The following is a 20,372-nucleotide window of genomic DNA, read 5'->3' as shown; positions in this document are numbered from 1 at the left end:
TAAACATAAAGCAAATTCTCCCCAGGAAGTTCTAAAAATAGCATTAGCCTTCCTGTTGTCTCAAGGGCAAGGGTGCTGTGCATAGGGCCATCCAAAAACAGCTGTGAAAGTGGAGGCTGGCTTGAGTCACTCCAGTTGTGTGCCCATCAGGGGGACTCAGGAGTTCATAAGTCACAGATCTGCCCATAGGCCATCAGAATGAGAAATAACATTCTTATTTAAATATGTGTGTGTGTGTGTGTGTGTGTGTGTGTGTGTTGTAGATGAACAAATACCTTTATTTTGTTTATTTATTTTTATGTGGTGCTGAGAATCAAACCCAGTGCCTCATGCATGCGAGGCAAGTGCTCTACCACTGAGCCACAACCCCAGTCCTTAATTAATTTATTTTTAATGTGGTGCTGAGGCTCGAACCCATTGCCTCACACATGCGAGGCAAGCACTGTACCTCTGAGCTACAGTCCCAGCCCCCAAACATTCTTATTTTAATAATGGGGAAACCGAGTCTTAGGGAGCACAAAAGGGTCCATGCAAGATCTCCCAGTGAATCTGGGACAGTCTGAGCACTCTCCTCCCTGCTCAGTTTGGGATGCTCTGAGATTATGCTCTTCTAAAGTTGTCATTTTAGGGGTGTGGCTGAGCCCTGGTGGCAGCTTGGACCCCCATCCCCAAGAGGTGAATGAAAGCTATCATCAGACAGACTGTTGCCTACCAAAGGGTGTGGTTAGGGAGGTTTTATTCTCCATCATGGAACCTGAGGGTAATGCCAGCTGAGCATGACTTAGGCATTGCAATTTTATTTTTTAAGATTCATGTATAGTTTCAACTAAAGGACATCAGCCCCTTCAAGGTGACATTATGTGTTTCTGGGATTTATAACTTCACTCTCTTTCCTAGATGGACGTGACCTATAGTCACAATTTATTGCTCTATACCCCAGATCTCCACCATAATCCCATGTTCTACATGTGTCTTGTCTTTTCTGGAGGTCTTTATATGTTAAGAGATCTGTTGAGTTCACTTATTCCTGGATGCCTAGATAGAAGCTTCCCAGGCACTCTGAGTCCTCCGATTCTTAGAAGGTTAAATGATTATGGAAACAGATATTGCAGCAGTGTCTTCTCTTGTTTCCTGTGGTGACCTTTAGGGTACATTGTTCAGGAGAACAACCATTCTCTACCTTTTGAAGTCAGCCGCTCTCATCTTGCTACCAAAAGAGAAACTCAACCTCATTGCCCTGATTAAGGTCAACACCAACAGCCTGTTAAAAACGCCGTTGCTCCTCTTGCTGGTACTGTTCCTTCTCCCCAGTTCTTCTAAGACAGAGCCTTCCAGAAAGGGAGCATCTTAGAGGAAAGAAAAGGACACGGAGAGGACTCGAGAGAGATAAAAAGGCTGTACGTGGTTCTTTCTGTCTCTCAGTCTCACTGGGAAAGAAACTTGGCCATGCGCTCCTTAGGTACACCAAAGTGACATGATTTGGATATCCAGATGGCAATTGAATATTTATATGACGAGTCTTGAGGATTTCCAGACCATGACACCTCCAAATCCCTCCAGCCTGCTGTGGAGAGAGGCCCAGAAGTTTCCAACGAGACAATGCATATGTGAATAGATCATGTCTTCTGGAAGGCAGGGAAGTCCCCTGGCCACTGCATTACAGTTTGTTTCACGAAGGCTGATCACCATGTCCCTCTCTTTGGGCAGACAGACTGGATGGATTCTACGGAGAAACTAGTAGCAGCAACAGTGGAGAACTGCTTTCTGAGTCCCCAGTGGCGTCTCCATCCTGTCCTGCTCTAAGGAACAGGGCAGAGCTGGGGCAAGGTGCTGCCTGGCTGTTCTCAGCACAGCATCCTGTTATGATGATTGTGGTCAGCCCTGTGCTCTGCACCCAGGAGAGGTGGAGAGAGGACTGCTCTGGCAGATGCTGCTCTTCTGGCCAGTGAGGCGTGGCCTGTGGGGCCTATCAGAGATCAGGATGAAAGTGGTGGATGGGAGTCAGCCTCTTGCTCCTCCAGAGGTGATTTTGTGAGGATTTATCATTCTAGAGGTGGTTTTGTGAGGATTTATAAGATGAAAGTTGTGAGATACCAGTTAATGTGAAGGAACAGAGGAATTACTAGAATACAGAGACCACACTTCCGGATATGGACCAAAACCCTCCTCCAGGTTGTCACTTTTGATTGGGGGTTTTCCCGTTGCTGATTGGGCAGGCTGACCCCCAGTCCTGACAGGGAAGGGGCTGCTTCCAATTCCCTGGCATTGCATGATTGCCTATTTTCCTTCAGTTACTCTTTTTATTGCACTTCCTTCCTTCCTGCGTCTTCATTTGCCAGCTCTGCCAGTTTGTTCATTGTGATGGTTTCAGCTTTATTTGGAAATGGGAAGCCTCATTTTACTATAATAGTCCCTTAATGATTTTCTAAATGAAACTTGCATACTTCATCTGCTCCCCCACCTTTCAGATATTAGACAAATCTCTCTAAGAGGTTTCCTGTCTCCCGTCCCCACTCCTACCGAGACCAGCAGTTTGCTCAGCCAGTCAGAGAGAGATGGGTGCACACGTGGGTATGTGCCGGCTTGTCCACGTGTTTGGGTGATGGGCACTTCTTATGGAGGGTGTCGGTTTCTGACGCATATTCTTGCCTTGTTGGCTTCCAACTCTGGAGCAAGACAAAGGAGGCTGGCATGTGACCAAACACAGAGTGAGTGGCAGGAAGGCCCTGTCACCCCGATATTCCTGTGAGGAATCCACTTTTCTGTGAATGGGAGACTGTGGAGGAGGTTGGAGGAGCAAGTGTCTGGCAGGTCTCCAAGGCCAGCTGTTCCGGAGTGCCATATGTCACGAGAGGAAGGATAGCATGGAGGCTCCTAGAGTGTGTCAGAGCAGTGCTCTTCAGCTACTGCAGCCCTCATGTCCCCTTCCCTCCTCTGTTGGGAGCAAACAGTGGCTCCCTCCATGTCTGTTTTCTAAGCTCACCTCCTCCCCCTGTAGCTCTCTGGTCTCCACTCAACTTGCACGACTCCTGCGGTCACCTCTGCTCCATTGGGCTGTGTTGGGATTGGCTGTCCCTGCTCAGGGCTGATGTGTCCCTTATCTGGATATCTGCTGTGTCCTTGGTGTCTTTGGAACTCAGTCTTGAGCCCATCTTCTCCGGGAGGCCTCTAGGGTCTTGATTCCTACTCACTCTGGGTGTCAGGCTTGTGGTCTGGACCTGTCACCTCAGTGGGTGAGTAAGGACTACTTGTTATTATTTTGTGTATTGTCTTCATTCTTCAACTAAAGTTTTCTGAGGGCAGGTTTTTTTTTTTTGTTGTTGTTGTTTGTTTTTTGCTTTTTTTTTTTTTGTAACTTTCACTATGCCAAATAAATACCTAATTGATTCTCAGTCTGTCTAGGCTCACTCAAGAGAGGGGACCTGAGTATTCTTGCTTCCCAGTCCCGTTGAGTTGGGAGGCCAGCTCAGGATTCCAAAGGGAAAGAAGTCACGCGGCGAGGCTCCTCCCCTGCACATTCTTGCTGCCATCTGCATTCTGATGATTCGATGATGGCATGTTTAATGGTTAAAGGTAGCTGACACAAGCAACAGCTCTTTTGAGTTCTCTGCCAGGGTCACTTGTACTCTGGGGAACCAGGCATCTGTGCATGGTGGTAGATAGGTATAGGAGATTGGTCTGCTGTCTCTTCAGTCCCTCCTCAGGGAGCAGAGGCATTCTCAAAAAAAGTGGTAGCAATATTGTATTGGAATTTTGTTCTGGGAGGTTGACCTCACCACCATCTTAGGAAACGCCCTCATTTTCAATTTAGAATTTGGGCACCACTTTATGTCTTTCTCTTTCCATATTCCCTACCCACACTGAGCCTCCCACTCACAGCCAGCTCCATTATTCTAAGAAGGGTTTTAGTGGCTGTTCAGTGTCTTTAGCACTGAGACCAAAGTCCTCAGCCTCTTCCTTAGGACCCCACATAACACAGCCCACTCTGCCACCTCTGCAAGCTTATCCCCAGCCACTTCTTCACGTGCCCACTTTGGATAAGCCACGCCAGTATCCTGAATGCTTGTCCAGTGTGACTTGCTCATTCCTATGTCAAGTCTTGGTTCATGCAAAGCCTGCATCGTATGGTGTGCTCTGCCTTACCCAGGGCTTTTCCATTCTTAATACTCCCTACCATGGACCAACAGAGCCCTTCAGAGCATATGACAGACCAGCTCAATTTTACCATGTCCTCAAGCCACCTCTGGCCACAGCACCCACTGTTTTTCTATTCTTCTTCTCCACGCCCACAGACCTTTGACATATTTGGATATTCACTGACATATCGGCACATCACCACATCCTCATTTCAGAATTTCTTCTCTGTCTCTTTTTCTAGTTCTGTCTCTTTGTTCAACTAGATTATGGACTGGCCAGAGAGTAAGGGCCTTGTCTTCAGCTCATGATCTCAATGCCATGCTACATTGTTTTAAATGCAATCTCTTTTATCTACCCTCTGAGGTAATAGTATTCTTATCCTACTTGACAGATGAGAAAACTGAGACTTAAAGAATCCCAGAATTTTAGAGCTAGTACATTGTGGACCTGGAATTGGAAAACAGGGTTGGTGTCAATGTCTGAGTTCTTCAGCTTTTTGCTCTCCTCATTGTACCGGGCTCTGCCACTTGGAAAATACATGACCATAGGCAAATGGTTTCCTACCTTGTGCTTCAGTTTTCTTCTCAGTGAAACAGAAATTAAAATAATACCTGCCTCATGGAGTTGTGCCGAGGACCAAATGGCAAGTGTACAGAATGAGCCCCTGACATGTAGTGGGTGCTCAAGTATGTTTTGTACAAACGTTCTTCTAATTCTTCCTTATCAGCATCATCTGAATATTGCTTTTTATATTACTTTCTCTTATTACCTCTTGTATCTCTGGATTTTTTTTTTCTGTGCTGGGGATTGAATCCAGGGTCTCGTACCTGCTAGATGAGCGTTCTCCCATAGAGCTACACCCTCAGCCCTCTGGCATCATCTTAGCACCTAAGATAACGTTATGCACATGGCTTGTGCTCAGGAGATGTTTAATGAATGAATGAAAAAGCCACGTGGGCTCCTAGAGATGACTTGGTGACAAATGCTCAGTATGATGTTGTCTTTGTGGCAGATGCTGATTACGAGGTTGTTTTTGCCAGAGCAGGTTCCTGTTGGGTGAGGGCTGCGTGTGAGGCACGGTGTGGAGGGCTGGAGGCTGCAGTCCACAGCCCTCCTGTTGCCTACAAACTTTTCCCTTCCCACCCCCTTCCCCAGTAGCTCTCTGCCCTGCCAAGTCTGTGCACAAGCCTTGAAATGACAAAGTACCCTTTAGTTAATTGCACAACGGATTGCCTAGAGTTAAAAGTTCTGATTTATATGACTATAGCTCTAACTGCTCAATAACACAGGCCTGTAATCTACTTTCATTTCAAACAGAACGGTGATTTATAGGGCAGCATGCCGCTTTAGCTCAGAAATGAGGTGTTCAACATATGCTCTGTTGACATAAATTTGGAATTTATCGCTGTTGTCAAAACTGCCTGTTGGACAAAGGTGGGTATTAAGGCAATAAATGGCTCAGAATAGTTTTCTGTCACATTTCCTAACCATTGTATTCAGTCTATTTGAGGGAAAAATATATACTTAAAAGTAATCAAATGTCCAAAATCCATGCATCTTGTTTTGAATTGCGAGAAGGGACGATGCAGGGGGGATGGTGGGGCATGGGGACATGGGAGGGGACAGTTGGGGTGGGGGTTGTGGAGGAGAAAGCTTTCCATGAAGTTATGGCCCATTTAAGAGAGATTCCACTTTGCTTCCTCTCCCCCATCCCCATTAGGAGGTGGGCTTTCCTTTCTCATTTACAAAAAGGGGAAAGAAAAATGAAAGCTCATTAAATAAAGATAGTAAGGGACATTTTTATGTGTGGGCTTAAAGCCAGCAGTGTCAGGGAGGAGTTAGTGAGTGGAGCGGTGAGGGAAGCAGAGCAAGATTTTGTTTATGGGGAAATAAAGCCACCGGCCAGGGTTGGTTTCTTTGCCGCCTGTGAGTGTAGGATTGCTCCCTCCCTCTCTTCTGAAGCTCAGAGGCTCCTGTGGACCAAATGATGATTATCTGACTGATGGGGGTGAGGAGCTGTTGGGTATCACAAGTCATGCAGGTTCTTATTGATTTGTTACCCACAGCATAGCCAGGAGGTGCCCATGGCAATCCATCCATTCACAACACAGTTCCTGAGCACCCACCAGTGCCCTTTGCTAGGCCTGAGGGTACAGGGATAAGTGAGGCAAAGTTCTGTCTTCAGTTGGCTGCCCATCTAGTGGAGGGGCAGGGAAGCAAGCAGAGGAACTCCAGTACCATTGATGCAGCCATAGACACATGCCGAGATGGGGGCAGATGGAGGCTGAGCTTTGGGAATGGAGGGACTGGGGAAAGCTTCCTAGGGATGATACTGGCCCTTCTGCCTAGCAGAATGTTCCTTTGAGGGTATAATGTCCCCTGCAGGGAGAATACAAAAATCAAAACAAAACAGAAAAGATGCTTTAGTGATAAGCTTTTTTTCCCCCCTTTTTAAAAAGATAGTGTGTGATGCTCTGGTCACTGATTTTTGTCATTTGGGTTTTCTGTGTTGTATGTTATAAAAAGCAGGGCCCCAGTCCCTATCCCTGCATCATTTAAACACGCAGGGCACCAAGGCAGTCAGCACAGGGAGACGTAGTGAATGCAGTGAGTCAAGGTTAAGAATCTCTCTCCATCTTCTGTTACAAGATAACAGAGCTCGCAGTATGTTGTTGGCTACTATGTGTCATGAGGGCAGATCCAGAGAGCCACTGTTTGGCCTTGACTGCTGTTGGGCTCCAAGGTTGTGGGCATCGTGTGCTGCCTGTGTACCCGGTAGCCTCTCAAGTTACGAGCCAGAGGAGCGAGCAAGCTGCCTGGTGTGTCTTTCTGTGAAAACGAGGCCCAGCGGGGAAGAGGATGCATATTTGTTGCTTTTATTTTATTTTTCCTTTTATCTCCATGCCCACACGCTTGGACCGTCTCAGCATTGATAAATGCACACGGGCCCCATTCTCTGGCCTGCGCGCGTGCCACACACACACACACAAGCACATGCACGGTCCTGCGCACACTGGGCATGGACACCAATTGTAAACCTCCTCTGTGTGGCTCACCCTCCCTTTGCCACCAACCCCTGTCCTTTTCACACAAAGCTCCCCGTTGGGAAAACTCATAATTTTTACACCACACAGTCTTGACTGGCCATTGCTGGAATTACTGTCTCTTTGAAGTGCTCTCTGCTGGGGCATTTACAGGCTGTTTTAATTACCTACAGCTTGCAAAGGCCCTTGCTCAGGCCCTTGCTCAGGCCCAGTCTTTGTTTGTTTGTTCTTTGCAAAGAGTCTGTGCAGAAAGGGATACCGCTGCCTTCTTTTGCCCAGAGAGAAAAGGGGGAAAAAGAAGTTCGGGGAGCCCTCCGCAGAGCTGCTCCCTGCTGCCTGCTCCAGGACACCCTACTCGTTCAAGCAAGCTGTGGCAGAGAGGCCACACCTTGTTCTTGACTTGCCCATCTTAGCAGCTTCCAGCTCTGTGGGTCCCTCTCCCAGAGTTTACCAGCAATATTTTTGTTTGTGAATTTTTGAGATTCTTTCTTGTGTCTTGCTGCGGATCTGACTCAGGACCCTGTGCATGCTAGGCAACTGCTCTACCACTGAGCTGTACACCAGCCCTGTGCACTTTTGTTTTAAGTGTTATTAAGTCTGTCTTCAAACTTTCTGGTAAAGACAGCAGGGCTATCAAATCCTGCTCTCCTCCCTGCTGCCCAAATCAAAGCTGGCTGCATTGGAGGGATCCCGCTCATATTTTTCAGCTTAATCTGTTTAAGGAGTGTGCATTATTAAATTATTGAGTCTGGATGTGGGGGTGGAGGGTGAAGGTGGAAATCACATGTGAAAGTAGTTCCCACTTGGAGCAATCTGGTGTTTTTCTTTCCTCTTCTTCATTTTTTCATTCAATTCTCTCTCTAAAATGAACTCAATATAGATAGAATTCTTTGGGGTTTCTGTTAAACATGAGAGCGGCATGTCCTGTCTGCAGATGAAGAAGCTAGTTTACCAACAGAGCCTTTCTCTGGGGGATTTCATAGCAGAAGGAATCTTCATTCATTTATTCATTTAGTCTAAAAATGTATTGAGAAATTGGAAACCTCATGCATTCTGATGGGGATGTAAACTGCTTTGGAAAACAGTCTGGCAGTTCCTTAATAGGTTAAACATAGAGGTACCATATGACCCAGCAATTCAACTCCTAGGTATACACCGAAGAGAAGTGAAAACACATGTACAAAGACAAAACTTGCAAGCGAATGTTCGTGGCAGCATTATTCATAATAACCAAAAGGCTGAAACAACCGAACGTCCATCAACTGTTGAATGGATAAACAAAGTATGGTATATCCATCCAAAGGCATATTATCCACAATAAGAAAGAGTGAAGTACAGATGCAGTCTACAATATGGGTGAAGCTTGAAAACATTATGCTACGTGAAAGAAGCCAGATCCAGAAGGGTGTGTATTGTATGATCGCCTTTATATAAAATATTGAAAATAGGCAAATCCATTGAGGAAGTACATTAGTGATTGCCAGAGGCTGGGGGTTGAGGGGATTGAGGGGTGACTGCTAATGTTACAGAATTCCTTTTTAAGGTGAGGAAAATATCCTGAAATTAGGTAGTGGTGATGGCCATACAGTTCTGCAAAGGACTATAAACCTCTCAATGGTATGCTTTGCAAAGCTAGGTTTAGGTTTTAGGTAGATAATAGCTCAATAAGATTGATTTTAGAAAAATGTACTGAATGTCTGCTCTGCCAGGGACCCTGCGAGACTCTGAGGTTACAGTGATGGCTTCTGCCTTCAAGTAGCTTACAGTCTAGTAGAGATGATAATAATAATATAATAATAATAAAGCCAATACATAACTGTTGATACAGAACCTGCCCAGATGGACTGTGGGTGCAGCCTGACTTGCCTCCAGACTGGCATACAGGGGGTGCTTAACAGAGACAGCGTAGGCAGCAGGAGGCGGTGAGTGAGCATGACTTCCCTGTGGAAGGTTCTGAAGTTCCTGCAGATGCAGCCTGCCCGTGAATGCTGGGTGATGTCGTTCCCCTTACTTTTCTCTTAGAGGACTCTCTGTTCTTCTGATTAGGTTGGGTAAAATCCCTTCTCAGTGAGGTATGGTGTGCAGGACTATGGTCTTTCTTCAGCTAGACAAATGTAAATGCAAATCCTCTCACCTGCTGACCTGGGAAAGTAAGTCACTTTCAAAAATGGGGTTGCCCTCTGTCTCAGCCATAGGGTGTGACCTTCCAGAGTCAGACGTGACATAAATGCACTGTCTTTGTTATTATATTACCTCAGTTGACTAGATTCATTTTTCATTATTCTAGAGAAAGGGGAAAAAAAGAGAACCCTTTAAAAAAAAAAAAAGCAAATATCTCTTGGTCCTTTTCTTCATTAAAATGACAATTTTCACGATGGGATTTGGTGTCCGCGCAGGTAATCTGCCTGACTCCTCTCGTGTGTTCATAATTGATGTTGAGAGTGATGGCTCTTGAGCTCGGCATGCTCATAGAAAAGTAATTTAATTTTCAGTGTACTAAAGCATAAAGAATGAGGCAATATACATTAAAAAGGTTTTCGGAATGGTTTAATTCCAAAGGAACGTCCTTCTTAGGCCTTTAATAAACCTCAGTTATTCTCAACAATCTTGAGATGCTGTGGCCCGTCTGTGGGATTTGGAAGGTAGCATTCTGGCTTCCTGGCCACGGTGGAAACCTACAGAAATGAGCCTTGATAATCAGGAGGCAGACACATTTCCTTCACCTACCCAGGCAACACGAAGAGATAACAGAAAAGCCTGTCGCTTTCTGAAAGCCATTTTCTTCAAAGTTGGCTGTTTGTGCTGGTTAAAAGCCTTGTATGGGAGAGAGAAAAAAATACAATCCTCGTTCATCCATAACCATAATTTGATTCCCTTATAGGGCCTGGTAGGATCTGGAGAGAATATTTTGAATTTATTTTTGTTTCCTTTAGGCTGACGTCATCAAGCATGCATCATAGTGCCCTGTTTTGGGTTTGGAAAAAGCTCAGAGAAGCTATAAATCTTGAGGCATTTTACTCTTTTTCCTCTTCCCTTTTCTGAAAGCACAACTTTTTTTTTTTTAAAGAAAAAGAAAGAAAGAAACTACAAAAGTGTGTATTGATCCCTTCCCTTCAGATCTTAACTGCTCAGCCTGTAATACCTTGCTTACATCTGCCAGGGTTTTGTGCAGTTTTGCAACATCTCCTTAATCCAGTGAGCATAAATAGAACATTTCAATCATATTTGGCTACCAGGAACTTCGCAGATAAGCACGCTAAGACCTTGTTGAAAGAGACTGTATGAGATTGTGTGCGATAAGATCATCCCACAGCCCAGCGCCCAAATGAAAAACTTTTGTTCTTGGTGAAATTTGTTGATAGAGATATATCAAATAAATGACTTAGGAGAGAATTCAGTATTTTAAAACAAAGGACCAGTTATGTAACAGCCAGAAGCCCAGGCCTCCTGGTGCTCAGTGGCCATGAAGATCCTTCTCTGAGCAGTTGCCCTGTGGGGAGATTAGCATGCCCCTTTGTCATTTCTGACATGGTTTTTAACACTCAGAGGCGCCTTATCGGGAGGTACTGTACTTGGTGTGGTTATGGCCACAGGGAACACCATTGTCCTTCCTCATGCTTTCAACCCTCAGGGCTGCTTCTTCCACTCTTTGGTCAGCTCCAGATTGGCCTTGATCCCAGGTCAAGGAAGGGTGTGTGACTTTCTTTCTAAGAACCCCACGGAAGGCTTCTCTTTTCAGACAGTGGAGATTGTTCTTCTACAGTGGTGTGTGTACATGTGCATAAAGAGAGGGTGGGTTTTTCCCACCTCCACACTTGGCTCGTCAAATTCCCTTTCCTGCTGGACTGCTTCAGTCATTGAGTAAAATGCATTGACCCCCCCTTGTATGTTCTGGGCTCAATGGTAAAGATGGAGAGGATGGGGAAGAAGATATAGTCTAGCTGATGCAGACCCATCAGTCAATCCCAAAGTCTGTCAGCCTTACAATTTTGTGAAGCTGTTTGGAAATTACCTTAGAAATCAGCTAGCTCAGTGCTTGCATTGTTTCGAAGATGTAAGTGAAATCTAAACACTGTGGTTTGGTCAAGGTTGTTTGATGATTACCAGAAGAGATGGAGTGGAAAACCAGGTCTCCTGCACCCAGCCCAGTACATATATACCATATATATGTGTGTGTGTACATGGGTATATATATGTGTGTGTAAATATATGTGTACATGCACACGTGTGTGCGTGTACACACACACACACACACACACACACACACGGTCAACATACATACCTTTTACTCAGATGATTCTTAAGAAAGCATGGCTCTTTGATATTCTTTTCCCTTCCCTTTAAAATTCCAAAACAACCAACTGGCTACCAATTTCCTTAACTCTACAGGTCAGATCCCCAGGCCCCCAAAACCTGCAGCACAGAAGGTGTTAACTAGCACTCTGTTAGTTCTTGGTTGTTTTTAAAAATCTGTTCTTTGAAATCCTTGGCTTTTATTGGTATATTTACTTTATGGCATACATAAAGAGCTGTATTAAAAAATAAATTGTGTTGTAAAAGCATTCGGTAATGTTTATTAATATTGACTAGTCAGGGAGCAACGAACTCTATTGCTAGAAGGATAATTTGTGGTAATACCAGCTAAGCATTTGCAGCTTGTCAAATGACTGTCTAATCTCAACATTAAAAACAAAAAGAGTGGGTTAAAGGGATAATTTCCCTTATGTCTGGAGAAAATGAAGTGACCCATTTCCCAGTCCAGTTTAGAACTGTCCCTTCTCTTCCTTCTCTGGATTGCCAGGCCCCTTGCTGCTTCCAGGCAGGTGTGGGCTGCATTTTAGTGGCCAGTTGTGCCTTCGTCTAGAGGTGGTTGGAGACTGCCACTCTGGCTGCTCTGGTGGCCTGCGTCTGTGCCAAGGGAGTTGAAGACAGAGATAAAGACAGGGATTCGGTCCTCAAGGAGCTTATAGTTCTGAGGAACTTATAAACAGCTTAGTCTTTAATCACATATGTAAGGAGAATGACCCTTCAAATGACTAACGAATGACCTGCCCCGCCTGGAATATGACACTGTTGGTAGCAATAAGACACATTCTTTGGGAAGATCTATTGTCACCGTTAGAAGGTAGGAAACATTCTGAGTGTCCCAGGTGCCCTGTGAATAGTATGCTGTGGTTTAGGGTGCAGGCCTCTAGTAGAACCAGCTCTGTTCAGAGGGTTCCTTTCCCATAAAAAGGCAGCTAGAAAGTGTGGGAGTTTGGGCTGAATATGGAAAAACCCCTGCAATCTCCCTGGAATTTGTTTTTGGGAGGAAATCCTGATAGCTTCGTAGCTTTTCCTTCCTTCCTTCCTCTTAGCATTAAAGCACAGAAGGCTATTGACGATTTGACCTTTCTCTTGTGATTTTGAACTAAGGGTAAATGGTCCCTGGAGGTATGGCTCTTTAACCTATGGATCTAAGGAAGATGAGTAAACCCATCTTCTCTAACTAGGATGGCTCTTCCCTGACTTAGTTCAGTTTCTACTTGGAAAGGTGAGCTTGGCCAGTGTACAGTGTCATCACTGTGCAGAGGAGTTAGAGCTCTGGGAAGGGCCTTGCCTCATGCCATTCCATGTGTGGGGTGGGGGTGGGACACAGCATCATTTGGGCCAGGGCCAGCTCCAGAGAGGACCAGGAAGGTTGCTTGGTGGCTGGGCTCTTGTGGTAAGTAGATCTTGGAGAGGGGTTGCTTCTTGTGTGGGTAGTGGGCTTTTGAGAGAGCAGAGGGTCATTCAGACCTTGATTGGGTCTCATTCACAGAATATCCTGCCTCCTCTTGTCTGTTGTGAGTACCTCTTAGAAGCACTGACTAGGTCACACTGATGGCCCTGGGATCAGAAGGCATAAGCTCTCAGCATTGGGGAGATTTCTGCCTCTGGAACGGCCTCAAATTAAGGATAGGGGAGTTGGAAGACCCTTCTGGCATGCTCTGAGTAGGGGTTCAGGGGATAGATCAGGTAAGCTGAAATCATCATCTATGGTCCAACTATGGAATTCCCTCCCAGTGGCTTTCCCCAGTTACAGGTCCCAGTTTCCATCACTGGCCTGTTCAGCAAAATTCACAGGTCAGGCAGTTTCAGCTTTCCAGCAGGAAAGTGAAGGGTAGCTCTTAGGCTACTAGAACCGAGAATTCTTTCTCTAAACCTTCCCTGCCCGTTGGTCTGTTCCAGCTTTGCCATTTCTCTGTGGACAGAGAATTTGGGAAAAAATGTGGCATTGGAAGTGCTGTGACTTGAGCCCCCCCCTTTCTCTGCCAGCTGGTACACTTGACCTTTTCCTCTTGGCACCTGGGGGTGCAACGAGCCCTTCTCCTTGCTTCCTCTCCTTGATCATTGGCCGCGTGGCATGGAGGTGGACTGAGCTTCTCCTGTAGAGAGTACTCTTAAGGCCAGCTGTCTCTGGAGACTGAAGGTAGGGAGAATGGAACTTGGTGTCAGTCTCTCCTTGCTGTCACTCATGTTTTTTGCTGTCCTAGGTGGACTGGGGTGATTGAAGGCTTATCCTGAAGAATGAGAGGTTGTTCTAAGCTCAAGCTTCATGCTGATGTGAAAGTCTTTGGCTTCTTTGTATGGATTTCGGGGGCCACAGGACAGAGTCTGGTTCTGGACTGGTGGTTGCCCATGAAACTGTTGTACTTGGATTTTTATTAGGATGAGCAGAGGAGTACCCTACACTCTTATCTAGATGGATTTCTTTAGTGGTATTGAACAATCCATTTTAAACTAGGCCTTATGAATAAAAGGGAATATACACATGGCTTCTGTCATTGTGGAGTTTTAATTTAAATCAGACAGGATCTTTATGGATTTTCACACTTGTAATAGCACAGAAATGATTCAGATGATGAACTTGTATCTTGCTATCTTGATTTTACTAGTGAGAGTTGTATGGTTGACAATTAGTGGGAATAAATGGGTCCTTCTCTTTTGTTACTTGTTAAAAGGTTCAGATTTGCTTATCTCTTAATTTCTCATATTGATTCTGCTTTCTTGAGAATATAGATAGAAACTTGTTAGGGGTTAATTTTTGTTGTTGTTATTGTCATTTTGGACCTAAGTGAATGTTATATGCAGTGGGCCAGGTGTTGTCTGAGATGGCTCACCACGAGGGGTAGAGGAGATCTGGAGCCCATTCCCCAAGAATAAATAGTGGGGACTTGAAGCATATGGGGGGAGATGGATCCTCCACTGCATATGGGGAGGGGGTCAAATGCTTGGGCTATGCTAGAACCAAGTTACTTTCAAGGTGGTGGTCAGCCATGTGGCTTTTTTTCTCAGAGAACAGAATATAGAAACTTCAATATCAACCAGAGAAGTACACAGCAAAGTGTAAAACTATCCCTAGGTGTCCTTCCCTGTGCATAGTGGAGGTTGATGACTTCAGATGGTCCTAAGCAGTCATACCTTGTGAAAAGACAGGACTCAAGCGTATGATGAGGAGGAAGAAGGTGGACAGAATTTCTATTTTGATCTAAATGCCCCTGCATAGTGTGGTGGTGGTGGTTTGGGGAGGTTGTGTTCTAAAGAGGGATGACCGTAAGTTCATACAAAGTTGTACTTTTGCTCTAGAAACCACTGGGAACTCTATATCCACATTGGCTCTTCTGTGGACTCTGTCATAGAGTCTATTGGTCACCAGGCCCAGTGAATGCAATCAAGTCTTCTCTGCCATTTGCTTTTTGTTGTTGTTCTTTTTAGTATATTTTTACATGACAGTAGAGTGCATCTGGACATACTGTACATCCATGGAGTATAACTTATTTTTCTTTGAATCAGGAGAAGCTTCCACTTCTCTACACTCTTCTTGGTATCTGAACAATAAGTAAAGATGGGAGTAAACAGGCTAGGTTGAACTCCCAGGCAGGCTGGGAAGTTGTTTTCTTTTTGTCTTCTGGACTTTGTGTGATTTGCCTGGATCTCCCTGCCAGTGGGTGAGACCTGTGTGCTTGTCCTAGGTAAGGATTACGTGGATCCCACATTCGCCCATGGTAACCTGTGTGGGTCACTGTGTTAGTGACAGAGTTCCAGGGTAGTGTTCTCACCCTGAGGATTGGACAAGACAACATCTACGTCTCTGAAGGCTAGAAGTGCATGGTGGCAAAGATGTTCAGAGGAAAGGCTTGTGATGAGTTCTGGGAGCTTTTTTTAATGAAAAACAAATAACAAGTGAGTGAAAGAGGAAACTCTGGCCATCTGGATTAGAAAGTTTTTAAATGAATAGATTGCCAGGTTGGGTCCAGGTTGCTTGGGCTCTCTTAGCCTGACTGCCTGAGTGTCAGAGAACATCATAGTGGGCAGTGACAAGTGGAGCATGGCTCAGCAAGAATAATGGTGCCCATGAGAGGGACTTCTTGGAGGCAAGGTAAAAGGATGTGGGTAAGACTTTTGAATAATAAAATTTGGTCTCCACCTGAAATTTTAGCTATCATCCACATCCATTTACAGGTGAGAAAAAGAGGAGTGATTATGATAGCACTACTTGTCCAAGGTCTTGAAACAAGCTATCTTGACTGAGTCAAGATGAGGATATAAGTCTTCTAGCTGCTCACTGGGCATTCTTTCCTGTGCCCTGCTATCTCTATAAGGAAAGGGCAAAGGTGCTTCATCTTTCACACCAAGCCACTCCAGTTGGCCACTGGAAGAAAAGACACTTCCAGCAATTTCAAGGCAAATCCATTTGCATATAGGGAAAAGGCCAGAAGTATTACTGAAAGAGTGTTCATCAGGGTGAAGGACTTGATCTGGAGCTCTCAAGAAGAGATAGGAGAATTGGGGTTGTGGCTCAGTGATAGAGCGCTTGCCTAGCACACATGAGGCACTGAGTTTGATCCCTAGTACCACATAAAAAATACTAAATAAAGGTATTGTGTCCATCCACAACTAAAAAAGAAAAAAATGTTTTTAAAAAAAGGAGCCCAAGAGGGGAGGTTAGCCTGGCTGGTGGTGGCTCCCCAAATGTTAATACTGGCCACTGTAGATTCCTTTTGGAAAGTAAATCCAAGTGGGTGTTGGTCCATCTGTTCCTCTTGACAGCCACCAGTGAAAGGTGAGCACCTCTGGAAACTAACAAATTACCAATGAAGAGGATGAAAATAAACTGGAACTCGTAAGTTGTCATCCACTAGACGTCACCAGGACTGTGTGTGAGAAGTTCAGCTGAAGAGCCACTTACAAATGGAGCCTTTGCCACCCTGTAGAACATCTCCTATAAAAAGCAAACATCCATCAGGCCCAGACAAGAGGCAGGAATGCTCCACTATCATGTGTGTATGTGCTCACACACATGCACCTGCACGCACGTACCTGGGCACGTATTTAAAAGCTTTACCCCAACACTATTAGGACCGGTCCCAGTGCCGAATATTGTGAAATACATCTAGAGTTAAGAATGTTCAGTTCAAATGTTCTGTTATTTCTCAATTGGATGGATAAGCAGCGGCCAAGAATGAGATAATATAGGGCCGAGGTGTGTGTATGTGGGTGAATGTGTGTGTGTGTGTGTGTGTGCGCGCGCGCGCGCGCACGCACGTGGGTGTGCATGTGTGTGATTGAGAAATCATTTGTCTTTGGCAAGGGGATAAAGGGAAAATGAGCAAACAAAACAACGCGGTTGAGAAAGAGTTCTGCGAAGAGAACTGTGTGTGATCACCCTCAGGAGACTGAACACATTGGATTGTGTGCTGTCCTCATGCCACAGCGGCCCATGGGCTGAGGCTCTTCTAGACCTGTGAATTGGCTGGCCTGTGTTATCACCCATGCAAAGACAGAGGCACTGGTGACAACAGGTCACAGGCCCAGCCTGACATGGTTGCCCAATCCTAATTCCCACCGAAGGCCTTTCCTGACAGATCCCTTGCTCCATCATGAGCCAGCAATGGAGAGACCCAAGGAACCGGATGGGCCGGCAAGCAGGGAACTGAGTCTGGGGAGTGGTTTGGGTACACTTTTGGGTTTTCATTTGAGGATTTGGAAGTTGGTAGTTCAGTTTCATTGTCATAATTCGGGCACTGCCTGCTTGAGTGCATGATATCCCTGTCCTCATATGAAGTTTTATGTAACATCAGTATCAGCTGTCCAGCCTTTTATTGTGGTCTTGACAGTTCAACGTTCTGATTGCAGTAGGCTGTTGGCTCCCAGGGAGCCCCGCACTGTCCTACCACCCACAGATGCTACCTCTGGCTGCCACTGCCTGCCCTGTTCTGGAGGGGAAGGTGCAGGGAAGATGCACAAACAGGGGCAGGGGTGGAGACCAGAGCCCAGATCTGGCAGTGGCAGTAAGTGCCTGGAAACAGAGTATGGATGGGAGGAAGGTCAGCATTTTGGGGCCAGCCAGAAGCTCAGAGCCTCTCCCCAGACTCAGCTCCCTGCTTGCTGGCCCATCCTGTTCCTTGTATCTTCTGGACTCCATTGCTGCCTCATGATAGAGCAAGGGGTCTGTCAAGAAAGACCCTAGGCGGGAAGTGGGATTAGGGAACTGTGGCAGGCTGGGCCTGTGACCAGTTGTCACCAGTGCCTCTGTCTTTGCACAGGCCAGCCACTTCACAGAATCACAATGGTGACAAAATGTACTGCAAAATGTGTGCAAAAGTACTTTGGAAAGCCAAAAATGACTACTGTTGGAACCCTTTTATCTGTTGGGGAAAGACACACAGAAGAAAGACACTTCTAAAGCTGGTCCTTAGGGGAAAAATGTGTTCTAGGGATCACCATAGTTCTGAGGACATCTGGGAGCCCTGACTGTCTGTAAAGACATTATTTCCTTTAGAAGCTTATTCAGGGCCTTAGCCTCCTCTGTGCCAGTCACTGTAGTGGGTTAGGCAAAGGAGAGAGAAAGGCTATAGGTGCAGCCCTCCTGCTGTCTAGCAGTGGTGGCAGGGAGCCAGGTGCATGCAGGGTAACAGCTCAGTCTGAGGTAAGCAGAGGCCGGTGCGCTTCCATTTATGACCCATGCTGGTTGAACAGTGAGCATGTCTGTCTGACTGTCCTGGGAACTACCTCCCTAACCCTCTGGAATCAGGTGTGATTTGTTCCCTTGGTCAATGTGACAGTGAACCAAGCCATAGGAAGTACCCTATTCTTCCATCCTTGGCTGAGACTAGGAATGGGCGCATTATTGGCAGCAGGCCTTGGCCTGGGGTCGGGGTGGGGTTTTGAAGCCAGAAGATCCAGGGATGAGTCTCCATCAGTGCCATGCCCTCCACTTCCTTCTTCCTGTTCACCTACCTGAGAGATGGCTTCAGAGCCCCCAGGTAGGGTTGGGCCTGCCTTCGTTCCAGCCAGAGCAGCAGCAACCTGTCTTTTCCTTTCCCCTACAGGAAGCTGCACAGTGGGATGAAGACGTACGGGTGTGAGCTCTGCGGAAAGCGGTTCCTGGATAGTTTGCGACTGAGAATGCACTTACTGGCTCATTCAGGTAGGCAAGGATGCCTTAACGGCCCGTTTGGGCACAGGCAACTACCTCCTGCCCACCTTCGCCTCCAACTCAGAGCCTTCTGTGGCTCGGGTGACCCTGATGCCAGGCAAGACCTTGGTCCACCTTGTCCCTTGGATCCTCCTTCCAGGTTCATGGAGCAGAAAAGCCACCTGACCGTGTGCACATTGGATGAGCCCATCCTCGTGCTTCCCTGGGGTTCCCAGGGCATCACTGGCACCCATGCCCTGTGTGATCTACCTTCCAAAGTAGACTGCAATTTCATTAGCAAAACAGTTGTGGAATTAGGTTCTCGCTGTCTAATGAATCTGACTATTGGGTTCACATTATACAGGAGCCTTTAATTAAATAGATATAGAAAGGTTGGAACACAAAGCTAGTTATAGCGTGCTGTCTTTTGCAAGTTAATTTTATCCAATTCTAGTGGGGTCGGCTGTGTGGCTGCTGGTAATTTTGCTGGTGTTTGGGCAAAGCTGCTCTGCCCCATGAGGCGTGGAAGGAGAGAAGCTGCTGGTATTCTGCATGCCTGGGTGTTCTGGTGGAGGGAAGGATCCTGCAGGTTTGACGCTGCGGCTTCTGGGTTCGGGGACACTGGCCCTGAACCCAGTTGTAGAGGCTTCACCACTGTCCTGCTGTGGGCATACTCTTCCCTGTAGTAGTAACCTTGACTTTCAGACTTGGGGTCACTTTTTAGGGGAGCTAATTGGGCTATCTTATTTGGTCTTCCCACATATTGATATCTGTCAAATTCTTCCTCATTTTTCTCCATATTGCCTGAAGCAACTGACTTTCCGGGCAGTTTAGTGTTTGTGAAGTAAGTATGAGTTTTGGGCTTAAGCAGATGAAGGTTCAAATCCTGTTTGTGACAGGTGCTAACTGTGTGACCGTGGCCAGATTTATCTTGTGAACTCTAGCTTTGTATCTGTCAAGTGCAGGTGTTGCTAACTCACATTTTTTTTTTTTGAGGATTAGATGACAGAAAGTATGTTAAAGGCATCCATAGCAAGAACCCAGCATGCAATTCATATTTAATTGCTATCAATGGCTTCTGTGTGCACCTTCCTCCCCTTTCCTACCTCTGAAGCTATCACCTAACTCCAGAAGCTTCCTGCCTGGCTGGCAGGCTGTGTGCTGTTCTTCCTGTGACCCTGTATGCATACAGTGGTATAAGCGCTTTTTGGTAGCTCTGCTTCAGTTCACCATGTGACTCTGCCCTGTGTAGGATGTGACTTCTCTCCCTGGCCTTCGTGGTCCTTCCTAAAGTGCCCAAAATTTTTCTTGTCTCCCATTCTTCTCTCTTTCAGACACAGAGATTCAGCATCCCAGGCAGCTCTCTATGTCATATGTCCATTTGTCCCCATGTCTGTCTCCTTCCCCCTCACTCCACTTTTTCTTCTCTTTTTTTTGGGAGGGGGCAGTGGGGCTAACTAGGGATTGAACTCAGGGGCACTCGACCACTGAGCCACTTTCTCAGCCCTATTTTGTATTTTTTTTATTTAGAAACAGGGTCTCACTAAGTTGCTTTGCACCTCGCTGTTGCTGAGGCTGGCTTTGAACTTGCGATTCTCCTATCTCAGCTTCCTGAGCCGCTGGGATTACAGGCATGCACCACTGTGCCCAGCACTTTTCTTCTCTTTTAATGATGTACACCTTTAGCTTCCCTTCAGCTTGTGCATTGTTTAGGATTCAGTGTGTGGTTTCATAAACTGTCTGCCAACAAG

General features: G+C 46.0%; 1 protein-coding gene and 1 long non-coding RNA gene across 4 annotated transcripts in view; one reads left to right on the top strand and one right to left on the bottom strand.

The window, feature by feature from the left end:
• The window catches only part of Zbtb16 (zinc finger and BTB domain containing 16), a 179,994-nt gene that overhangs the window by 68,636 nt on the left and 90,986 nt on the right, over positions 1-20,372 (top strand). For all 3 annotated transcript variants that reach the window (XM_046465323.1, XM_046465338.2, XM_046465331.2), the window contains exon 3: positions 18,536-18,633. In XM_046465323.1, the coding sequence (XP_046321279.1) occupies positions 18,536-18,633 (98 nt within the window). The remainder of the gene's footprint in view (positions 1-18,535; positions 18,634-20,372) is intronic.
• On the bottom strand, positions 13,980-18,848 carry LOC124107391 (uncharacterized). The gene is made up of 2 exons (XR_006856376.2): positions 18,444-18,848; positions 13,980-16,425 (listed from the first exon to the last, which is right to left on the bottom strand). It is a non-coding gene; the product is annotated as an uncharacterized LOC124107391 (long non-coding RNA).

This window comes from Marmota monax, unplaced genomic scaffold (genome assembly GCF_021218885.2).
Source record: "Marmota monax isolate L192 unplaced genomic scaffold, Marmota_monax_Labrador192_F-V1.1 WCK01_AAM20220418_F8-fsc00045, whole genome shotgun sequence".
Classification (NCBI taxonomy): Eukaryota; Metazoa; Chordata; class Mammalia; order Rodentia; family Sciuridae; genus Marmota; species Marmota monax.
Note: the sequence above shows the minus strand (reverse complement) of the source record. Positions and strands in the feature narration are given on the sequence as shown.